The 17,498-nt window shown below is 53.9% G+C and overlaps 1 protein-coding gene across 1 annotated transcript in view; it reads left to right on the forward strand.

Moving 5' to 3' along the window:
* The window catches only part of LOC128843928 (sodium/nucleoside cotransporter 1-like), a 54,267-nt gene that overhangs the window by 25,243 nt on the left and 11,526 nt on the right, over window positions 1-17,498 (forward strand). Inside the window, exons 7-16 of the mRNA XM_054041069.1 lie at window positions 474-615; window positions 1,870-1,983; window positions 2,998-3,075; window positions 3,474-3,554; window positions 4,051-4,131; window positions 4,644-4,769; window positions 7,084-7,214; window positions 12,459-12,627; window positions 14,040-14,237; window positions 14,939-15,020. Coding sequence (XP_053897044.1) covers window positions 474-615; window positions 1,870-1,983; window positions 2,998-3,075; window positions 3,474-3,554; window positions 4,051-4,131; window positions 4,644-4,769; window positions 7,084-7,214; window positions 12,459-12,627; window positions 14,040-14,237; window positions 14,939-15,020 — 1,202 coding nt within the window. The remainder of the gene's footprint in view (window positions 1-473; window positions 616-1,869; window positions 1,984-2,997; window positions 3,076-3,473; window positions 3,555-4,050; window positions 4,132-4,643; window positions 4,770-7,083; window positions 7,215-12,458; window positions 12,628-14,039; window positions 14,238-14,938; window positions 15,021-17,498) is intronic.

The raw sequence follows: 17,498 nt of genomic DNA on the forward strand, positions 1-17,498 counted from the left end.
TAACGCTGTCCTGAGCAGGATCTTATATTGCTGAGGCCAAGTCATCATCTGCCAGGTTGGGAAGGAGTCTCCTTACCAGCCATGAATGGTAGAAAGTGTCACCCGTGGATGCTGCTGTGAGAGCTCAGTGATAGCAAGGCACCCAGGAGTCTTCTACACTGCAGACTGCCCTGACCAACTGGGGGTCTTCCTCTCCAACGAGAGGAGATGGCAGGCTCCTGTAGGAATATTCCTCAGCCATTCAGCATGACCTCCCTCCTCCTTGGGGCTAACTTCAACCAGCCACTGCCACTGGGCCAGCTTGGGGACAGGATGTGACTGTGTGTGGTGAGGGACAAGTAGAGTGTCAGCGGCATATTGCTGGCACTGAGCCCTTGTCATCTCACTGGAGGGGGAGAACTGATCCTCATGCTGCCAGGAGTTCCTGCAGCCACGTCACCTGGCCAACTTGCTGTCTGGTTCTTCCCCTGCAGGGTGTTCTGGCTGGCCATTCTGGTTGGTCTGGTCACATGGCTGGTTCTGGACACCTCCAAAAGGCCAGAGCAGCTGATTTCATTTGCTGGCCTCTGCACATTTGTTCTATTCCTCTTTGCCTGCTCCAAGCACCATGCTGCAGTAAGTGGATGTGTTTCCTTTGGGTTCTGCACTTCCATGCAGGAAGGACTGGCTTGGGCCAATGCTGCAGATGCTGCTTCTCCATGGGAAGGTCTCCCTGACCAGCTCAGCTCTGGCTTGTCCTAGGGGCTGAAGGCAGAGGTTGTCTCTGGGAGCATGCACCCTCTTGTTCTGTTTGCATTTGTTATCTCCTGGTGCCCCATAGAAGAAGCCTCTGGGGCACCAGCGGAAAAGGGGGAGGGCGTGTAGCCAGTGGAGCTCACTGGCAGAGATCAGAGAGGCAGCATGGCCAGAGAACAGAGCATAGGCTACCCACTCCTGAGCCCAGCACAGAGGGATTCTGGCTCTCTGGGTGACACGCCTCTGAGCTTGGGCAATAAGTTCCCCATCGACCTCCACCCACAGTGGGGACAGAAATACTGACCTAGGGCCAGAGTTACAAGGGGGTCGGGCACCCCTAGATGCAGATAGGTACCTAGTGGGGTTTACAAAGCACTGAAGTGAGTTCAGCACCCAACTCCCATTGACTTTTAACCTCACCTGCGTAGGTAATCTTGAAAATCCCACTGGGTGCCTAGCTGAAACATTAGGTGCCTAAATACCTCTGTAATTCTGTCCCCTCCTCCCACCTGTTTCTTGTTCAGTGGGCCAGGCTCTGCTCTGGGGCACGGTGATGCAGAGCCATTGACAGCAAAGCACCTCTGAGAGTGAGCCTGGCATGTGTGCAAAGGGTGATGTATCCTTACATGGAGGGATTGTTCCCCTGGCCCTCATTCCCTGATTTGCACCATCTCATTGTCTGTCTTCCTGGTCCCTTCCTCTGCTCTCTCTCTGTCTGCTCCTTGGTTTCCTCCCATTCCACCTCCTTATCCCGCTTTTTCAGAGTGCACTAGAGCCCATGGGATATTCAGAAAGCCCTGCCTCTCACTGGCCAGGGCCTGGTCAGCCAAACAGAGGTGGGAGGCTCACTCTGGACTGGAGGGATCCCTTCAGAGAAGGGGGGAAGTGCATCTTGCAAGAGGCTCGCTCAGCCCAGCATGGTGGGGTCAGTACTCACATCCCTCACCTGGTCCTACCTGCTGTCTGTCTGGGGGTTTCTATGACACCCATCACCATGGCAGCTAAGTGCCTGCTGGCTCCTCCCATGAAATGACAGTGGGGCTTAGAGTCGTATATGACTAACAGAGGCTAGAGGTTGGAGTGGGAAGATGATGGGACTCAATACATAGAGCACTGCTTTGGTCTTGGTCCCAGGTGCCCTGGAGAGCCGTCTTCTGGGGCCTTGGCCTGGAGTTTGTTCTTGGGATCTTTATAATCAGAACGAATCCTGGATTCGAAGCATTCCAGTGGCTTGGCAATCAGATCCAGGTACCGAGTGCGCTGCTGCCAGACGGTAGGGGAGGTTTGAGGTGGAGTGGGAAAAGGGCATGGAGGTGAGGTGGGATGGGCATGTTTGGAGTCAGTGGAGATGAGTGTGGCAGTGGGAATGGGGTGGAGGTGGGGCTGGGGTGAGGTTGTGTATGGAGGTGGGGCTGGGAGGGTGGGGGTGGAAGATCAAGGTAGGGCTGGGGCTGAGGTGGAGGATAGGGGTGGGGCTGGAGGAGTGGCGTGGATGTGGGGCCAGGTGGGCGGGCATGGGGCTAGGTTCTAACTATTCTTTATTGCTCAGGAGATGGAAGCTTAAGCTGGTGTTGGCCAATATCCTGCAGGCCAGGCTGTCACGGGGACCTGGCGTGACAAGCTGTTCCTTTATCTGTAGCAGGAAGCCGAGCAAGGAGTGGGCCTGGCTCTGGGCAGGAGCAGTGCAGAGAAGCAGAGGAAGGCTGAACAGTTCTAGGGCTAGGACTAGTAAACTTCCTTGTTCAGTGGTAGCAGAAAGCGGCTCCCTCTGTCCTGGGGCCCCACAGGCTTTGGCCCTTCTCTCATGTTGTTGGTTCCCATAAACTTGTCAGTAAGTGGGGGCTCCCCAATTCCTGTTGCCCTCAGTGTTCTGGCACCCAGGAGGCAGCCTCCCACCCCATTCCCTTTATCTGGGCCTGACTCCTTGCCACAGAGACCCCGATGCTGCCATGAAGTCCCTGGTGGCTGCTGGAGCCTTTGCCTCCAGATCATTTGTCAGGCCACTGACACCTCCCTTACACTCCTGGCTCTCCTCCAGTTCCCCCTCCTCCACTCTGTCCAGGGCAGAGGCTCCAGAGGCTTCCCCATGCCGTGCAGTGCACACTGGGGCAGGATGGATTGTTGCTGTGATCCCCAGGCAGGGCTAGAGCACTGTGTGAGGGAGGGGGCTTGGGGGCTTCCCCGTGACAGTCGTGACTGAAGAGGCCTTGTGGCATATTCTCCGTAGCACTGCTCCCCAACATGTACCATCTCCCCACACAGATCTTCCTGAGTTACACCACCGCTGGCTCCGGCTTCGTCTTTGGGGACAGACTGATCAACGAGGCCTTTGCCTTTCAGGTCAGCATGTGGGTCACGGGGAAGACAGTGGGTGTTAGGAACTCGCTTTCCTTTGGCCTGGGTCATCCTGCCAGGCCTACGAGGGGAGGCCATTGGCACCACCCAGGGGAGGGGGGGCATGAGATGCAGAGCAGCCCTGGCTCTCATTCTGCCATTCTGTGCCTGCAGCAAGAGCTGGTACTGTGAGATCCTCCTTCTACCTGCCATGCAGCCCTAGCACTGCCAGAGCCCCAGGGCCATCCTGTGGACTATTCTATGCTCTTGATTCTGCGCCATGCCATGCCCAGCTGCAGGCACTCGGGCGAGATGTGGGGCTTCATCCTGTGCTCTGTCACGGGCTCCCAGAAAGCCCTGCTCGGCCCCTGTGCTGACCCTGTGCACTGCTGTTCTGCCTGCAGGCGTTACCGATTGTCGTGTTCTTCAGCTGTGTGATGTCCATTCTCTACTATGCTGGCCTCATGCAGTGGCTCATCCTGAAGGTAAGGCCAAGCCCTGGGTCTCGGGGGATTGCAGCTCTGGTACAAGGGGGGATTGATGGTAGGACCTGCTCCTCCCACATGTTGCTGGGGCTGTACAGGTCTTGGTGCCCCAGTGTTCATGTCACTATCCAGTCTGTCCCCCTGTCCCCCCTTGAAATAACCTAGACTTGCTTGCAGTGCAGCACCCACACAAGTCCCAGAAGCTCCTGGCACTGGCAGGCTGGGGCAGCAGGAATCCTTACGAAAGGGGAACACATGGATGGAAGCTTTGTATTAACATAGGACTCAGCCCCAGAGGGGCTGTCCCGAGCTCTCAGGAGCTCCTGTGGGGCTGCGCAAAGCCCTGGTACTAGAGCACTCATCCCTGGATCTCTGCCTCAGGCAGCAAGTCTTGGATCTGGGCCCACAGCCAGGCAGGGTCTGGCCACTGGGGGAAAAGCCTTTGTGAAATGTCCTGGATTTGTCCTGAGGCTGAGCCCTGTCTGCTTCCCTGCAGATTTCCTGGCTGCTGCAAATCACCATGGGTACTACGCCCACCGAGACTCTCAGTGTGGCAGGAAACATCTTTGTAGGACAGGTAAGAGCTTCTAGGAGGCAACCCAGCATCCCTCAGGCTGGGCAGCACCAGGACATGACCACTAAGCACTGCACACCCTCTGCAAGGGGCAGAGTGCCCCCCGCCCTCCATACAGAGCCATGCCCTGCAGCAGGGAGCAGCTGCTGTGTGGTATTTCTCCTGAGCCCTTACAGCCAGGAAATGCAGAGATGTCAGGGTCCTTTCCACGACCTCCAGGCCCCTCCCAGTCCCTTTGGAGATGCATGTCTCAGCCCCATGATGGAGGCCAGACCCCAGTCCCATTTCCCCTGTCAGAGGGCAGGCTCCTGGGAGGCTGTGCTGCAGTGTGTGCTATGGACCAATCCAGCCTGCTCACTGCTCCAGAGGATGCGCTCAAACTTCCCCCAGATCCCTGGGGAGCCATGAGCCCCCAGGGTAACGCTGTGGGATGAACCCCCAGGGCACAGATGGCCAGGGAGGCATCTCTTGTTCTGTGAATCAGCTGGACCCTCATTGCCTTTTCTGTGATGCAGACAGAGGCCCCGCTGCTGGTCCTCCCCTACCTGGCGGACATGACTCTCTCAGAAGTCCATGCAGTGATGACCGGGGGCTTCGCCACCATTGCCGGCAGCGTGATGGGAGCCTACATGTCCTTTGGGGTGAGCGCAGCAGTCAGCACCCAGGCTCCCCTGCTTCAGTGCAGGCAGCGATATCCAGGCATGGCAGCCACCTGGCCAGGCTTTACCCAGACAGGCTGGCTTTTGGCTTCTGTGTCCGGGCACCATTTAGGATGTCCAGGTGCCTGGTAAATGGCACCTGAACCAAAAGTCCGGTTACCACGGGGTGGGGAGAGGCACCGGATCATCCTGCACCAGCCCCTGCTCAGCTGCAGCCTCCTCCTACCTCCAGGCAGGCTCCTTGAGACGATCCAGCGAGCAATGGGGGCAGGGCCTTGGGCGCAAGAGGTGGAGAAGGGGGCAGGGCTTGCGGGAAGAAGCAGAGAAGGGGCGAGGCCTTGGGGGAAGAGGCTGGGGTGGGATGGAGCCTTTGGGGTCCAGTTACCAGCAATTAGAAAGGTGGCAACAGAATATTTGGGCCTACGCTTCTCGCAGCATGTATGCCATAGGGCAGGGGTGGGCAAACTTTTTGGCCCGAGGGCCACATCTGGGTATGGAAATTGTATGGCGGGCCATGAATGCTCACGAAATTGGGGGTTGGGGTGCAGGAGAGGGTGAGGGCTCCAGCTGGAGGTGCAGGCTCTGGGGTGGTGCCAGAAATGAGTTCAGGGTGCAGGAGGGGGCTCCGGGCTGGGGCAGGAGATTGGGGTGCGGGGTGAGGGCTCTGGTTTGGGGTGCAGGCTCTGGGGTGGGGCTGGAGATGAGGGGTTGGAGGTGCAGGAGGTTGCTCCAGGCTGGGACCGAGGGGTTCGGAGGGCAGAAGGGGGGCCAGGGCTGGGGAACGGGGTTGCGATGCAGGAGGGGGTCAGGGGTGCAGGCTCCAGGCAGTGCTTACCTCAAGCAGCTCCCAGAAGCAGCGGCATGTCACCCCTCTGGCTCCTACGCGGAGGCGCAACCAGGCAAGCCCCGAACCCTGCTCCCAGCTGGAGCGCTGGAGCGTGGCAAGCCCCGGACCCTGCTCCCCAGCAGCTTGAGGGCTGGATTAAAACGTCTGGAGGGCTGGATGCGGCCCCTGGGGTGTATTTTGCCCACCCCCGCCATAGGGTCTGCGCAGGGGTCTTAGCACGTAGGGGGACTGGCACAAGAATTGCCACGGGGAGGCAAAGGGGCTGGGGCGTTGGTAGGAGACAGACCTGCCCTCAGCCAGATGTAAAGTTCGCCAGGATGCACCGGAACGGCACCCATCCACAGCCCTGCCTGCCCTGCCAGGAGAGCCAGCAAGCCCATCCCACGGGGGCATTCCATGGATTTCTTTGGCTCCTCTCAGTGTGGGCTCAGCCCTGGGGCTGGGACGGAGGCTACACTGCAACTAGACCCCCGCGGCAGGCCCGTGCCAGCTGACTCAGGCTTGCAGGGCTGGTTAATTACGGTGTAGACGTTTGGACTCAGGCTGAAGCCTGGGCTCTAAGACCCTGAGGGTGGCAGAGCCTGATGTGTACACTGCAATGACACAGCCCCTTAGCCGGAGCCCTGTGAGCCCAAAGCCAGCCCCGGGTGTCTCATTACAGTGTAGACATACCCCAAAAGGCTAAACTATTGGGTGCCACAGTCTGTATCTGTGCTGGCAGGTACTGTACAGAGCTCCCCTTGCTCCAGGGTGACCAGACAGCAAATGTGAAAAATCAGGACATGGGGTGGGTGGGTGGGGGTAATAGGAGCCTATATAAGAAAAAGACCCAGAAATTGGGACTGTCCCTGTAAAATCGGGACATCTGGTCACGCTACCTTGCTCTGACCTGTGTGGGCAGAATATCTTCTCTGTGTTTGGGAACTGCATGTGACAGGACTAGGAGACTGCATCACCTGGATTTCTGTAGTGTAGATGGGCCCTGGAGATGCACAGCTAGGGTCAGAGCTCAGATCTAGTCAAGAGCCATGCTAGCCAGGTCCCTGCTTGAAGCTGACTGGAGGTCAAGAATGGGGTCTCTTGGATGCCCAACCTGAAGCCTGTAAGCACCAGCTGCTGCCATTCTTGTCCTGGGGGCAGCGGAGCTGAGGCTGGGGGTGGGACATGTGCAGCCAGGCCCTAGGAATGGGCTGAGCAATTGGGCACAGAGCGTCTGGAGGAATCACCCAGCCGATAACTCCTTTCCTAGCCATGGTGAGAACTGGGGGTGCCCATGGTTCTCCTGTCACTGCTCCCCTGCCACTCACACCAGGGTCCCTGCAGTGTTAGTGTGCTCTGCGCCCGCTGAGCTGGGGGCACCGGGGTGCCCATGCATCCTGCTGGCAGGCACTCCTGCACATGCTTTGCCAGGGCTAACCACTGGGAATGTCCCCATCGTGTGTGCTGCAGATCGACCCCTCCTCGCTGATCGCTGCCTCTGTGATGGCCGCGCCCTGTGCTCTCGCCATGGCCAAGCTGGTCTACCCGGAAGTAGAAGAATCCAAATTCAAGAGCAAGGAAGGCGTGAAGCTCAGTAGAGGGTGAGTGATGCGGTGCTTAGGGCAGGAGGCGCTAACACCCAGCTGGCACAGGCGAAACTCCCTTGCTGTAGGGGCAGGTGGCAACAAGGTGACTCACAACCCTGGTGCCCTGAGAAGTGTCACAGCCCCACACTACACTGCCTGGCTCTACCCTGCCCAGTCTGACCTTGCCCCCAGCCTTTTCCTGCCCTTCCCCACCCCATGCTGCCCTTCCCTGCTCTGCCTGGCCCTGCCTCACCTAGCCTGGCTCTGCCCCCCCCCTGCCTTTCCCTGCCCTCCACCACCCCACCCTTCCCTGCCCAGCCTGGACTGGCCCCACCCCTCCCCTCCCCTCCGTTCCCTGCCCTGCCCTTCCCTGCACTGCCTTGCCCTGCTCTGCCCAACCCTTCCCTGCGCTGCCTACCCTGCCCCATAATGCCTGCCCCACTCTGCGCTGCCTGCCATATCCTGAATCTGGCCATGCCCTACCTTGCCTTGCCCTGCCCCGCCATGCCCAGAACCTGCCCTACCCTGGCACGACTGGCCATGACCAACCCAGCCAGCCTGGCTCTCCCCACCCTGCACACATGCCACTCCCATGCTGTGCTTAGCCCTGCCTCAAGCCCTGCAGCATGTGTCTCCATAAATGCTCCCTCCCAACACACCAGATAACCACTATGGCAGGTTGGATCACAGAAACCCCCTTGGGGCTGCCAACTGATGTGCCAAGACTACTTCTGCCCCTGCTTTCTTGCCCCGGCAGCTTGGAACTTCAGTGCCCTGCCTGGTGTGAGCCCGACCTACTAGCCTGCTGCAAACCCAGACCCAGGTCTGAACCATGTCCCCTAACAGCTGTAGGCTTAATTGAAAGCAACTTAAGAAGTGTTCCTGTCTTTAACACTCAGATGCCCAACTCCCAATGGGGTCCAAACCTCAAATAAATCTGTTTTACCCTGTATAAAGTTTATACAGGGTAAACTCATAAATTGTTCGCCCTCTATAACACTGATAGAGAGATATGCACAGCTGTTTCCCCCCCACCCCAATATTAATACATACTCTGGGTTAATTAATAAGTAAAAAGTGATTTTATTAAATACAGAAAGTAGGATTTAAATGGTTCCAAGTAAAAGAAGCAGTGAGAGATAAAAAAGACTTCCTTTAAAAAGTGGAAGTCAAATCCTAGTGAGGCAAATAGAAAGGAGCATAAACACTGCCAAATTAAGTGCAAGAATGTAATAAGAAAAGCCAAAGAGGAGTTTGAAGAACGGCTAGCCAAAAACTCCAAAGGTAATAACAAAATGTTTTTTAAGTACATCAGAAGCAGGAAGCCTGCTAAACAACCAGTGGGGCCCCTTGATGATTGAGATACAAAAGGAGCGCTTAAAGACAATAAAGTCATTGCGGAGAAACTAAATGGATTCTTTGCTTCAGTCTTCACAGCTGAGGATATTAGGGAGATTCCCAAACCTGAGCTGGCTTTTGTAGGTGACAAATCTGAGGAACTGTCACGGATTGAAGTGTCACTAGAGGAGATTTTGGAATTAATTGATAAACTTAACATTAACAAGTCACCGGGACCACATGGCATTCACCCAAGAGTTCTGAAAGAACTCAAATGTGAAGTTGCGGAACTGTTAACTAAGGTTTGTAACCTGTCCTTTAAATCGGCTTCTGTACCCAATGGCTGGAAGTTAGCTAATGTAACGCCAATATTCAAAAAGGGATCTACAGGTGATCCTGGCAATTACAGACCGGTAAGTCTAACGTCTGTACCAGGCAAATTAGTCGAAACAATAGTTAAGAATAAAATTGTCCGACACATAGAAAAACATAAACTGTTGAGCAATAGTCAACTTGGTTTCTGTAAAGGGAAATCGTGTCTTACTAATCTATTAGAATTCTTTGAAGGGTCAACAAACATGTGGACAAGGGGGATCCAATGGACATAGTGTACTTAGATTTCCAGAAAGCCTTTGACAAGGTCCCTCACCAAAGGCTCTTATGTAAATTAAGCTGCCATGGGATAAAAGGGAAGGTCCTTTCATGATTGAGAACTGGTTAAAAGCCTGGGAACAAAGGGTAGGAATTAATGGTAAATTCTCAGAATGGAGAGGGGTAACTAGCGGTGTTCCCCAAGGGTCAGTCCTCGGACTGATCCTATTCAACTTATTCATAAATGATCTGGAGAAAGGGGTAAACAGTGAGGTGGCAAAGTTTGCAGATGATACTAAACTGCTAAAGATAGTTAAGACCAAAGCAGACTGTGAAGAACTTCAAAAAGATCTCACAAAACTAAGTGATTGGGCAAGAAAATGGCAAATGAAATTTAATGTGGATAAATGTAAAGTAATGCAACTATACATACAATATGATGGGGACTAATTTAGCTACAACAAGTCAGGAAAAAGATCTTGGAGTCATCGTGGATAGTTCTCTGAAAATGTCCACAAAGTGTGCAGAGGCGGTCAAAAAAGCAAACAGGATGTTAGGAATCATTAAAAAGGGGATAAGGAATAAGACTGAGAATATATTATTGCCCTTATATAAATCGATAGTACGCCCTCATCTCGAATACTGGGTACAGATGCGGTCTCCTCATCTCAAAAAAGATATACTGGCACTAGAAAAGGTTCAGAAAAGGGCAACTAAAATGATTAGGGGTTTGGAACGGGTCCCATATGAGGAGAGATTAAAGAGGCTAGGACTTTTCAGCTTGGAAAAGAGGAGACTAAGGGGGGATATGATAGAGGTATATAAAATCATGAGTGATGTGGAGAAAGTGGATAGGAAAAAGTTATTTACTTATTCCCATAATACAAGAACTAGGGGTCATCAAATGAAATTAATAGGCAGCAGGTTTAAAACAAATACAAGGAAGTTCTTCTTCACGCAGCGCACAGTCAATTTGTGGAACTCCTTACCTGAGGAGGTTGTGAAGGCTAGGACTATAACAGCGTTTAAAAGAGAACTGGATAAATTCATGGTGGTTAAGTTAATTAATGGCTATTCGCTAGGATGGGTAAGGAATGGTGTCCCTAGCCTCTGTCTGTCAGAGGGTGGAGATGGATGGCAGGAGAGAGATCACTTGATCATTGCCTGTTAGGTTCACTCCCTCTGGGGCACCTGACATTGGCCACTGTCGGTAGACAGGATACTGGGCTAGATGGACCTTTGGTCTGACCCGGTACAGCCTTTCTTATGTTCTTAACAGACAGAGCAAAGTGAATTACCAAGTAAAATAAAATCGAACATGCAAGTCTATGTCTAATACAGTAAGAAAACTGAATACAGATAAAAACCTCACCCTCAGAGGAATTCCAGTAAGCTTCCTTTTACAGACTAGTCTCCTTCTAGTCTAGGTCCAGCATTCATTCACACCCCCTGTAGTTACTGTCCTTTGTTCCAGTTTCTTTCAGGTATCTTTGGGGGTTGAGAGGCTATCTCTTTAGCCAGCTGAAGACAAAATGGAGGGGTCTCCCAGGGGCTTAAATAGACTTTCTCTTATGGGTGAACACCCCTCCCTCCCCCTGTGTAGAATCCCAGCTACAAGATGGAGTTTTGGAGTCACATGGGCAAGTCACATGTCCATGCATGACTCAGAACTTACAGGTAGCAGCCATGGTTCACGTGTTACCTGGAACGTCTTCAAGTAGACTTCTTATGTGGATTGGAACCTTCCAAGATCCATTGTCTGTTAAGTGCTTCTTGATTGGGCACTTAACTCGCACATTCCTTTCTCAAGAAGCTGACCACATGCTTTACTAAGGCTACAGCCAATATTCATAACTTCGAACACAAAAATGGCACATGCATACAAATAGGATGAATAGTTTCAGTAGATCATAACCTTTACATAGATATGTTATATGGCATATGTAGCATAAAACATATTCCAGTTATGGCATATATACATTCATAAGCCTATTTCCATAAAGCCTTATGGGGTGCAACGTCACAACCACCTCATCTGCCCCTTCAGCCTGCACTGTGCCGTGAACACTGGGTTCCGACTCAAACACTCTCCTCTGGGCTACACCAGCCCTGCCTTCGCCCTGCAGGTCGACAATCAATGCACTCCAGCCCCCACATCCTTTCAAAGTGTCCCCCTGTGGTGTCCAGCCCCTGATCACTGGATACTCACAGAAATCCCAGGCCCTCTGGTCCCAAAGGAGCAGTGTCCCCTAGTCAGCCTACCAGTCCTGTACCACATACAGCACTTGAGGGCCTTGGCTACACTTGCAGATTCACAGCGGCAGCGCTGTGAAGCGCGAGTGTAGTCGCGCCGCCAACGCTGCGAGAGCTCTCTCGCAGCGCTGCAAGTACTCCACCTCTCCGAGGGGAATAGCTTGCAGCGGTGCGAGCGAGCATGCAGCGCTGCAGGCGCTGATTATACTGGCACTTTACAGCGCTGCACTTGCTGCGCTCGGGGGTGTGAAAAAACACCCTCCCTGAACGCAAGTGCAGCGCTGTGAATTGCCAGTGTAGCCAAGGCCGAGGACAATTATAGTAAAACAAAAGGAACTGTATCTGAGAGAGAATAGAGATTCAAATAGAAGCAAGTGTGAGTGATAGAAACTAATGGTTACGAACAACAAAATCATAACTGCAACCTCGGGCCTACACTTGCGAAGAGTTCCCTTTCCTAGGTTCTCACCCCAAAGTTCGGTCTTTTGCAGCACTTGCTGGCCCCAAGGAGGCAGGGCTCAGTACAGGAAGCATCCAACTAGTCAAGGTACCACCTCAGTGAATGGATGCAGAGTCTTTCCCCACCCTGTAATACACTGACTCAATCCTTTGTCTCTGTTCCCAGACAGGCCCAGCCCCTTGCTACCCAGCCGTTCCTGGTCACTGCCATGTGGTTGAGATGTTTATAGTTTGATGGTTTTCCATTGCCTTGCCTTGGTTGTTTCAGCGGTGCAAAGCTGAGACATATCTGATGTAATCAGCTAGCCAGGGAGAGGCCATCGCAAGAAATACGAGTTCTTGGTGACTCTCTTTCACTGCAAGACCATACGGATGTAATTTTCAGTATAGTTACATTAGACCTTCTCTATTACCTGTACAGGCATCTCATAGTGATTCTGAGTGCCGAGAAGTGACCTCACATGCGACCCTTTATGGATCAGTCCCATGATAATGGTGTATTATTAGGTATAGTGAGTTTGTCAGGTCTGACGTGAGCTGCTTTTAAAGAACAGTGAGCTCTCTGCCAGCTGGCACCACGGGAGTCCCTCACACTGACTGCTCTCCTTGTACCACCAGGGCTGAGCAGAATATCCTGGAAGCTGCCAGCAATGGCGCCGCCGCCTCCGTGGGGCTGGTCGCTAACATTGCAGCCAACCTGATTGCCTTCCTGGCTGTGCTGAAGTTCATCAATGCTGCCCTGTCCTGGTTCGGGGAGATGGTGAACATCAAGGAGCTCTCGTTCCAGGTACTGCCATGCTGAGCACCTGGGGGCAGCCCCACACCCGTACGGACTCGCCCCATTCCGCGCTCCTCGTTCTGCCCTCTCCCTCGCCCACTGCAGTGCTTCCCCTGTGCCACAGCCACCGTGCCCCTTTCTCCCATGGCCTTCACCTCCCCCTGAAAGTACCCCTCCTGCACTCTGCATTCCCCCCCCCCCGGCTCAAAGCAGAGCAAAAAGTTGCCCCTCCTCCCCTCCTCCTGCCTAGTGTTGCCAACTTTCTAATCACACAAAACTGAACAACCCTTGCCCCTCCCCTTCTCTGAGGCCCCGCTCCTCTGCTGAGGCTCCACCCCGCTCACTCCATCCCCCCGCCCCATTGCTTGCTCTCCCCCCACCCTCACTCACTCACTCATTTTTACTGGGCTGGGGCAGAGAGTTGGGGTCCAGGAGGGGTTTGGGCTCTGGGGTGGGGCCAGAAATGAAAGGTTCAGGGTGTAGGAGGGGGCTCCAGACTGGGTTAGGGGACTGGGGTGTGGGTTCTGGAGTGGGGCTGGAGATAAGGGGTTTGGGGTGCAGGAGGGGGCTCCAGAATGGGGGGTGGTGGAGCCGAGGGGTTTGGCGTGTGGGAGGGGCCTCCGGGCTGAGGCAGAGGGTTGGGGTGTGGGAGGGGGTACAAGCTCTGGGATGGGAGTATGGGCTCTGGAGTGAGGCCTGAAATTAGGGGTTCAGGGTTTGGGAGGGGGCTCGGGGTTGGGATACGGAGTGCAGGCTCCTGGGGGGAATTTGGGTGCCGGAGGGGGCTCGGGGCTGGGGTAGGGGGTTGGGTCACAGGATTGGGTGTGGGCTCCAGATGGCACTTACCTCAGGCGGCTCCTGGGAAGTGGTCACATGTCTCTTTGGCTCTTAGGTGGAGGTGCAGTCAGGGGACTCTGTGTGCCCGCAGGTGCCGCCCCCACAGCTCCCATTGGCTGCAGTTCCTGGCAGCGCTCGTGGCAGGGGCAGCGCGCGGAGCCCTCCCGGTCACACCTCCGCCTAGGAGACGGAGAGACATGTGGCTGCTTCCCAGGAGCCAGGCACAGAGCCTGCCTACGCCACCAACCATACTTTTTAACGGCCTGGTCAGCTGTGCTGACCGGAGCCGCCAAAGTCCCTTTTCGACCGGGTGTTCCAGTTGAAAACCAGACACCTGGCAAGCCTAGTCCTGCCAGGTGAGCACAGAGAGGCTGTTGCCCCCTAAGCCATGAGTTGCCTAAGATAGAGCCAAACAGGGCTGATGCTTCTCCTGTTCCCATTAGGGGTCTGCTGCAGCACAGCACCGCCAGGAGCCCAGCGCAGGCTGGCGCTGGGCAGGAGGGTGATATGCAATGGAGCAGCTGGGGGCAGGTTGTGGGTCAAACACACATGGGTGTTAACCATCTCCGGGGGCTCTGTCCCAGATAATCTGCTCTTACATCCTGATGCCTGTGGCCTTCCTCATGGGGGCAGACTGGGCAGACTCACCTCTGGTGGCTGAGCTGCTAGGCATCAAAATCTTCCTGAACGAGTTTGTGGCATATGAGCAGCTGTCAACGTACAAGAAGAACCGGCTGGCGGGACTGGAGGAGTGGAGCGGGGGTCGCAAGCAGTGGATTTCGGTGAGAGCCATGAGCTGCCACCCTGGGGAATGGGCCAAGCAGCTCGCACTGCAGCACCAGGCGTGAAGGGCAGCAAGCTGAGCTGGGGGAACTCTGTGTCTGGGCAGAGGGAAATATTGGGGTGGCCTGCAGGGAGGAGAGGAGATGTGGGGTTCAGAGCACAGCTCAGAAACAATCTGCCAAGTGTCTCAGACTTCCTTGCCCAGACAGGGCTAGCCTGGCCCTGCATCAGGCTTGAGGCAGAAAGAGAGCCAGGGCTGCCCGGCGAGGGCTGCAGGCTCCCTGGGAGTGCCAGCTGCCAGCAAGCAGGGACAGGGGTCTCTGATTGCTCCTGACATGAGTCCCCACACGGCAGGTCCAGGGGCCACACAGACAGCGCAAAGGCTGCCCCACACTCGCTGAGCTGCACTTGCCTTGGCAGACAGGTCAGGGCCTGCATGGCCAAGGAGAGCAAGCCCCTGGCCCAGGGTGAGTGCTGCCACGCACTGTGCTGTTCCTCTGTGCTCGAAGGAGAGGGAAGGGCCAATTCGGCACCGTGGGATTGCTCAGGGTCAGCTCCGGGGCCTTGGCTTCTCTGTGTTGACTGTCTCACACAAGCTGAGGCCAGCAGGGTCAGTGTGGGGGGTGGGGTACATCACTGGGAGTGGCTCCTCCGGGGACACATCTCTACGGTGACTCTCACCTGCTGTTGTGTTGTTTAGATGCGAGCTGAAACCATCACGACCTTTGCCCTCTGTGGATTCGCCAATCTCAGCTCCATTGGGATCATGCTGGGAGGACTGAGTGAGTTTGGAGCGCGACGGGACAGGGAATTGAGAGCAGGGGTGAAGCCTGCAGTGGTATTCCTGGGGGAAGATCCACTGACCAAGATCAGGGCCCCATTGTGCCACATGCTTCACCGCTCCCTACCAGGAATCAGGGCCCCATTGTGCAAGGCGCTGCCCAGAACCTGATTTGAGACTGGGGGGCCCTGTCATTCTGATGTAGCACAGACACAGTGAATTCCTACCTCAAATTGCTCACAATCTGCATGGACAAGACAGACTGGAGGGAGGAGAAAGGGATGCCGAGAGGGGCAGTGACTGGCCTAAGATCACCCAGCTGCAGAACTGGAATTTACCAAAGTCTCCTGACGCCTTGTGCTCAGGCCCCACTCCTCCCCTTTGTGATTATATTGGACAGGCCATACAAAGCCTTTCCATCCTGCTGGGGGAGCTCTGCACCCCAGCCCAGTGGGGGTGGGGATGGAAAGGGCGAGGTTTAGATTGTTGAGCACCAAGTAATTGTATCCTAAAATTACTAAAACCATCTAATCGAGAGAAACAAGAAATGGGAGGCCAGCCCTTTCCCATTGCCAGTCCAGGGCTCTGATGACTACAACCTAGTCCTGGGGGCTCTTTTACATACTCTAGGTAATACCACAGTTAAAACAAAACACAACTATCCCACTTATTAACCAGGGTCATTCTATTATTAAAGAAAGGAAAAGAAAACATTAAACAGAGCAAAACAGAACATAAATGATCATGATAGTGCCGGCTACATGCTCCAGACATGCTCCGGCCTGGAGTAAACAGGAGATATTGGGTCTCCTGGGTCTGTGGGAAGAAGAGGCTGTGCAGACACAGCTCTGAACCAGCCGCATAAATGATTGACATCTGTCAGGGTCCCCTCCCCACTCTGAACTCTGGGGTACAGATGTGGGGACCCGCATGAAAGACCTCCTAAGCTTATATTCCACCATCTTAGGTTAAAAACTTCCCCAAAGCACAAATTCTTTTCCTTGTCCTTGGACAGTATTGCTGCCACCACCAAGTGTTTTAAACAAACATTCAGGGAGGGGCCACTTGGAGCCCTATCCCCCCCCAAAATATCCCCCCAAACCTCTTCACCCCCTTTCCTGGGGAGGCTTGAGAATAATACCCCAACCAATAGATTAACAAGGTGAATACAGACCAGACCCTTGGGTTTTTAGGACACTAAAAACCAATCAGGTTCTTAAAAGAAGAACTTTATTATAAAGAAAAAAGTAAAAGAAGCACCTCTGTAAAGTCAGGATGGAAGGTAATTTTACAGGGCAATAAAAAGATTTAAAACACAGAGGATTCCCCTCTAGGCTTAACTTCAAAGTTACAAAACAGGAATAAACCTCCCTCTTAGCATAGGGAAAATTCATAAGCTAAACCAAAAGATAATCTAATGCATTTCCTTGCTATTACTTACAATTTCTGTAATTTTAGAGGTATCATTTCAGTAGGAGCTGGGTTACCTGCTTGGTCTCTCTCTTTGTCCCAAAAGGGAACAAAACAAAGAGCACAAACAAAACCTTTCCCCTTCCCCCCCCCCCCAGATTTGAAAGTATCTTCTTTCCCCATTGTTCCTTGTGGTCAGGTGTCAACTAGGTTAATTGAACTGATTAACCCCTTACAGGTAAGTGATTCTGTACCTCTGGCCAGGAGGGATTTGATGTTACTGCATACATAAAGGTTGTTACCCTCCCCTTTATATTTATGACAACATCTATGAGCAGATTGCTCGGGGGATACAGGAGAAGGGGTAGGACAGGGACCAGCAGAAGTGCTGCATGAAAGCCAAGGAGCTGCAGGAAGCATACCAGAAGGCCAGGCAGGCCATCAATCAATCCAGTGCTGAGCTGCAGACTTGCTGCTTTTACAAAGAACTGCATGCCATCCTTGGCGGACACCCCACCACTACCACAACAGCACAGTGGATACCTCTGAGGAGCCTGAATTACAGGCCCCTGCTGTGAACAGTGAGGACAGGAGGTGGTGGACGAGGAGGAGGAGGAATATGGGGGACAGGCGGCTGGGAGATCCAACTGCACAGCAAGCCAGGACCTGATTTAACTCCACTACAGTCCAGCCAGTCCCACCAGTCGAGCATGGGCAAGTCCAATGCAGGAGAAGGAACCTCAGGTAAGCACCCCGTGTAGATAAATTTTCAATTACAGGGACACCTCCAAAATAGCAGGACACCATCTTTTGACCTTTTGTTAGAAGCTAACTGCTTTTCAGTCCTCTCTAGAGTTAGGCAGGGGAGCCACGTGGAGCTATTTGTTTATGTACACAGAGATGTCCCTTGAATCCTTCTGAAATCTCGATGACATTTCCATGGAAGTCCCCTGAAATCCTCTGCCGAAGGTTTCTAGGGAGGGCTGCCTTATTTCTTCCTCCGTGGTAGGGCACTTTCCCATGCCACTCAGGAATAACTTCAGCAGGCACCATTGCAGTATGCAGGCTA

Source organism: Malaclemys terrapin, chromosome 10 (genome assembly GCF_027887155.1).
Source record: "Malaclemys terrapin pileata isolate rMalTer1 chromosome 10, rMalTer1.hap1, whole genome shotgun sequence".
NCBI lineage: Eukaryota > Metazoa > Chordata > Testudines > Emydidae > Malaclemys > Malaclemys terrapin.